This window comes from Chiroxiphia lanceolata, chromosome 1 (genome assembly GCF_009829145.1).
Source record: "Chiroxiphia lanceolata isolate bChiLan1 chromosome 1, bChiLan1.pri, whole genome shotgun sequence".
Taxonomy (NCBI): Eukaryota; Metazoa; Chordata; class Aves; order Passeriformes; family Pipridae; genus Chiroxiphia; species Chiroxiphia lanceolata.
The window spans coordinates 18,459,209-18,465,208 of NC_045637.1; the positions used below are offsets into that span (position 1 = coordinate 18,459,209).

General features: G+C 43.8%; 1 protein-coding gene across 1 annotated transcript in view; it reads left to right on the forward strand.

The window, feature by feature from the left end:
• Positions 1–6,000, forward strand: part of SYBU (syntabulin) — a 41,514-nt gene extending 35,514 nt beyond the window's left edge. Inside the window, exons 5-7 of the mRNA XM_032697375.1 lie at positions 1,451–1,654; positions 2,606–2,755; positions 3,910–6,000. Coding sequence (XP_032553266.1) covers positions 1,451–1,654; positions 2,606–2,755; positions 3,910–5,011 — 1,456 coding nt within the window. The 3' untranslated portion in view covers positions 5,012–6,000. The remainder of the gene's footprint in view (positions 1–1,450; positions 1,655–2,605; positions 2,756–3,909) is intronic.

The window sequence follows — 6,000 nt, forward strand, 5'->3', positions numbered from 1 at the left end:
AGATTAATCACCTTACTTTCAGTAAGATTATGTATCATTTCTTATACTACTTTGCATTTTAATATAACTTTAAATTAGAGCGTACTGACCTACTTCATTGGACAGAAGTCTTCTGAAATAAGGCTCCTTCAGATACATTGCTGTGTTAAGCAGCCTGTGCAAGTTCTACTGCACACCAGAGCTGATGATACACTGCACAAAGTACAAAGAGATATCTCCTTTGCAATATGTTCTTTTTTAACTGTTTGACTTAACTCACTATGAAACATTTCAGTGTTGTCACAAACCACAGTCTTGCATTTCATAGTAAAATAACTATAAAATCACCCAAACCACAGCAGTGTGATGAAGGTTCACAGCAGCCACTCAACCATCTGTTCCTTATAAACTGTTCCATTTGCAGAGAAGGAAGGAAACCAAGTGAAACAATTTAAAGAAGAGATGTTGCTTCATAGTTCTGTGGTATTTAAATTTTTATTTCAAGTCTTCTCTTTCGCTGAATGGATTTAACTTTTTCTGGGGGGTTTTTTGGGTTTGGGGTTTTTTGTTGTTGTTTTTTTTTTTTTTTAGAGGTTTTGTTGGGTTTTTTTGACCTGCCCTTTAATTACCATTTAGAAGAACAACTTCCATGGAGAATGAAGGAAGCAGTGTAGTAGTGCAGGATGACAAATCAAGGAGGCAGGAGAGTAATGCATCCCAGGAAGCTGTCCTCAGAGTGCTCCAGCCCTTGGGCAGCTGTCAGGCAGTGAGGATACCAACTCATTTCAAGCAAACACAGTTGATAGATTATTTAATAAAGAGTGGGAAAAGGAAGGTAGATATGTATGAGAAAAACTGGGTGAAAGAAAGAAAAGGCTGTGTTTCCTACTGTCTATTGTAATACTATTTCAGCCTGCTCTCTGTGGAGTTCAAACCATATCTAAGCGAATGAATAGCTGACCATGACAGATGAAGCACCCACTATGCCAAAGGCAGAAAAGAACAGTGGCCCAAACAAAATCTGTTTTCACTGCACGCTGTGATCCCTCAGGCTGCTTGCCGAGGAGCATGAAAGCAGCCTTACAGCAATCCTCCACATGCAGGCACCACTCCACAGGCCTGGCCAGGGAAAGCTGAAGTGTGGTTCTTTTGGCATTAGTCCAGACCACAGGCCTCTCATTACTTAAAGGAGATTCAGGGAACATGGACGATCTGACAGAGTCACTGGGAACTGTGCTGTCCACAAAGAAATGTGAAAATGGCTGAGGTCTCCCTAGATCACGTAATTCAGACTGAGACCACCCCAGTCAGTGAAAGAACATGCACTGTCTGATAACATCAGGACTTTATTTCCTTCCGGCCACTCACTTATTTCTCTGGTTTAGCGTTTAGAGAACTTTGTGTGTAAAATGAGACATATAATGGGTTGTGTGATGAGGATAATGCTTTCACCATTTCGGTTCTCTTCCAGTCGTGGACCTTATGGTCGGAATAACGGATCCTTATCCTACAAGTCTGGAGCCAGCCCACCTGCTTCCCATGGAAAGGACCCTTCGTCAACACTGTGCAAAACCCATCTGAATCCTGCTAATATCCATCAGAGTTACAGGGCTTCTTCAGCCAGCAGCAGCAACTCAGGCTCATACAAAGGAAGCGACAGCAGCCCAGTGATGAGGTAAGTCTGTATTTCAGCTCCCGGTGTTCATCGCGCTGACTTACCCTCTCTACACTGTAGTGTGGGATCAGCTGTAGGAGTTGTTGTGCAGGTGACCTTGTTCCTCAGCATAGGTGTGATTCCTCTTATTGCTGGCTTGAGAGTCAACAGGGTGCTTCATACCATGTAAAAGCTTTATCGTTTCACCACTGTAAGTCAAAGCTCTTTGCAGTTGGTTTTCACTCCAAGGCAGGCTACTTCATGCGTTTTCGTGTCATCAGTTCTCATGAGAATTTACTGGTTCTTTTGCTGTAGGGTTCTTTCACTTTGAAGAGAGTTGGGTGGGGTAGTACAGGAAATATGATACACTCGGGTGAAAATTCAGCCTGCCTCCCTAAGGAGTGCAGTTTCCTGTCCAGGAAAGAGCACAGATACCTGCCAGAACACGTGACACGTATTGCAGAGAAGAAATTGCCACCATGCTGCTGCTGTTTCCCTCAGTCTCTCTATCAGACAACTTAACAGCCAAGCACGTCAGACACACACCTAAAGCTAGATGGGATGAACGTAGGTTTCAGCGTGCTCAGCTTCTTAACTCCTGTACAGAGCTGAACTCCTTGCGCTGCCTCTCCTGGCCGTGTCTGCAGCTGGGTGCCCTTGCCAGGGGCCGAGCTGCCTGCTCTTAGACACATCATCCATTTCAGGTGAAGGGATGGCTAGGTATTTTAAAGTCTTATTTGATGTAATGACACTGAAGCCAAGTACATATACAGTACATTTTGCACTAGATCCTCAAATCTGCTGTTCATTCAAGTAATTTGATTTGCCAGAGGAGTCACTTGTATGGACACTGAGAAGCCCTAAATGAGTCAAGCTTTGCATTTATCAGTCAATGGGATGTTTTTCTTTCTGCAAAGACTTAAGAACTGTAGGAGTGATGTTATGTAATAGTTTGTTTGGGGTTTTTTTCAGGCGATCAGGGAGATACAATTCTTGTGGTGACAATCATGGCATTAAACCACAAAATCCAGAGCAGTATTTGACTCCTCTGCAGCAGAAAGAAGTGGCAGTACGGCATTTGAAAACCAAGCTGAAAGAATCCGAGAGCAAACTTAAAGAAAGGTAAACTTCACTACAGAAATCAGTGTCAGAAATATTTATTTCTGAACATTTGGGGGTGGAAATCCTGAATGTTTTTACTCATTTCTTGATCACATAAAGGTTCCATTAAGAAATTTGAAATATGATCATCATGATTAGGTTGGTTTCAAGTGTTTCAAGGTTCATACCAAGCAGTTTAGTTATAAATATAGCTGTCTCTTCTCCCTTTTTGGAACTTTCATAATTGAATATTTTCAAAGGATAACTTTTTACAAGTCTGATTTAGCACTGAGGCCTTTTATACATAGAACAGTTTCTACCTGCCAGCATATATTACCTTAGTGTCCTGTTCTGCCGCTCTCAGTGAAATATGACTGTGAATGTTCCCCTTCCCCAGTGAAAGAAAAGCTCACACCCAAACCAGTGTGCCCACTTGTATTTTTGTCGCTTATATACTGAATTTTTAACAATAACCTTTTGTGTGGATGCTGACAAAGAAGTGACAATGTGCATTACACAGCAACAGATGTTGTCTCTTTCACAAAAACTGCACTCTGAGAACTGGCTCTCCAGCACAGACAATCCAAGGGGGTACAAAGGGCTGTTTGAATGGAGGCCCAAGACAGAGTCCCCAGGATCCCATGGTCCACCTCAGCATCTGCAAGGGCTGCAACTCAGATAGGGGCCCCCACGCCCCACTTGCTTGCAGCAGGCTCTGGCTCCATGCTGAGAAAAGCAAGCCAGATGCCTGCAGCCGTGACCCACCTGGCTGTCTGAGGCCAGCATTGGCTCTGGCTGTACCTGAAAAGCTGCTGGCAGGCATGGTGGATGAGTCCAGGCAGCTGTTTCCCATTTCCTCTAGGGCAAGGCACTGGGTGAGATGTTAAGCACTGCAGTGGTTAGACCTGACCTAGAGGTGACCACCTGTGCCTCAAAATATCTGAGATGTGGTACAGCCCACAGGGCTGTTGGTTGTGTGGCGAGGCCAGTGACACCGATTAGCAATCAACCAGCATGTCTTGGCTCTCTCAGAGGTGGCTGCAAATAGCACCTGAAGGAATTTCCTTCCTTTTTGGAGCATCTCTGCAGCATAGCCATGCCTGTGTGATGAAGCCTCATGATGACTTCAACTGATCAGTCAGCAGAAGTGTTACAACATTTTTATTTTGCTACAGGGAAACAGAAATAGAAGAGCTTAAAGCTCAGCTGGGACGGATGAGGGAAGACTGGATTGAGGAAGAGTGCAATCGTGTGGAGGCAGAGCTCGCCTTAAAGGAAGCAAGAAGTGAAATTAAACAACTCAAGCAGGTTATTGAAACCATGAAAAACAGCTTGGCTGAGAAAGACAAAAAAATTCAGAAATACTTCATAGACATAAACATTCAAAACAAGAAACTGGAATCTTTGCTGCAGAGCATGGAGATTGCTCAGAACCACTCTGTGAGGGATGAGCAGTGCCTGGAATACACGTGCGACTCGGAGGGGAAGCCGTTAGCATTGTGTGCCACTGTGACAGACAGCCTCATCACAGAGGAAGAAGCTCTGGAGGAAGTGGCAGACAGTGAGCTGCTTCTCAGTGAGGACAGAGCTCATGGGACTGACTCATCTGGAGAGAGTTTGACCACCACAACCTCCGAGTTGAGTGATCCAGCTCCCTTCAGTGCTTTTGTAACTAAAGAAATGCTTGAAATCGTTCTGGACGGAAAACTAACTTACTGCCAGGAGGCAGAGAAAAGCAACAACATGATGGTGGAGCAGGCCATCCAGACTGACGTGGTGCCATATAGCCTAGATGTGGAGCAGCTCATTCAAAACATCTTCAGAGCTCAAGATACCTGCCCTCTAAGCCCACCTTCTTCACTGAAGGAATTGGGTGAATTTTCTCTTGAAAGCTTCAGTGATTCTGGTATCATAGTGGACTTAACTCCAAGTGATCCCAATTCTGCCATCCTTTTGTCTCCCATGGAGTCTCCATGCAGAAAGGTGGAGCACGGAGTTAATGAAAATCGTTTCATGAAAGAACTTGATTTTACAGAACCTCATGATGATGAAGGCTTTGAGTATGTCAATACAGGAATAAAGAGGAGATACTGGAGCAGCAGTCTCCTTGGAGATCTTCTGGCTGTAGCAGCCCCTGTTGTACCAACTATTGTGTGGGCTTTGAGCACTCAGAGAGGAGGAACAGATCCTATTTACAATATTGGAGCATTGCTTCGTGGCTGCTGCCTGGTGGCCCTGCACTCTTTACGCCGAACACCCTTCAATATCAAAACCTAAAGTCTGCTCTGTCCCTGGGCACTAACTGGCTATGGCAGAGAGAAAGAGGGATGAAATAGATTATAAAAAGTTACTGTATATTCTGGCAGAGTCCATCATTTTGCTTTTGACTATTTGATTTGCACTATAAATCACTTCAAAAACATGTTCCTTGTTTCAAAATAAAAAAGATGAAGATGTTTTTAACAGATGTTTTTAACAGTACTGCTGCTTACAGAAATACTCCTCCTGCTCCCAGGCACAGATCCCTCCCCTGTGCTGGTGTCTTTCTTGTGCCAGTGCATCTGCACAGTGAACATGACCAGGGAAATCAGGAGCTATAGCTAGTGCTCCTTATGTCCGATTGCTGAGTTAGCATTAAGCTCAGTCACTTTCTCTGGATGGTTCACTCAGCAAATGTACAAGCACTTTGCACTGGCTCAAGGATGGCGTGAGATGTGCACAGGGACAAATGGCCAGAGAAGGGTGGGGTATTTCTCTAGACAGCACTAACCTGAAACATCTGTGAAACTACAGTGTTAAGTAAGTGACATGGAGACTCACTCCCTGTAGGGTATCACACCTGTGCTCCTGAAAGCATGCTGGCGCTTTCCATTTGTTGTCCCAAGTGTCAATTCCACTTAGAGGTAAAACCCGTATTCCCCAGGCAGCTTCCAGCACATCGTTTGTGCCTGTCTCGTGTAGTGCTCTTCTCAATTGTGCAATTGCTTGAGCATTTCACTGGTCTTGTGCGTATACAGGGACTGTAACCAAAAATGTACACTGTTGGGAGTCTTCACACTTGTTACAATGATAAGTATAGGCGTGGATACACTTTGACTCTTAATGTTGTTTTAAAGTCTTAATGTATTGGAACCGGATAGTCTTTTGAGCCCTTTGAAATACTATGTATAAATGTATTGTGTTTTAACTTATTGTTTATTTAATTGCTTAATTGTAAATTATCTTTATAATCACAAAATTAAGTAAAGCATGATAGAAATGTCAAA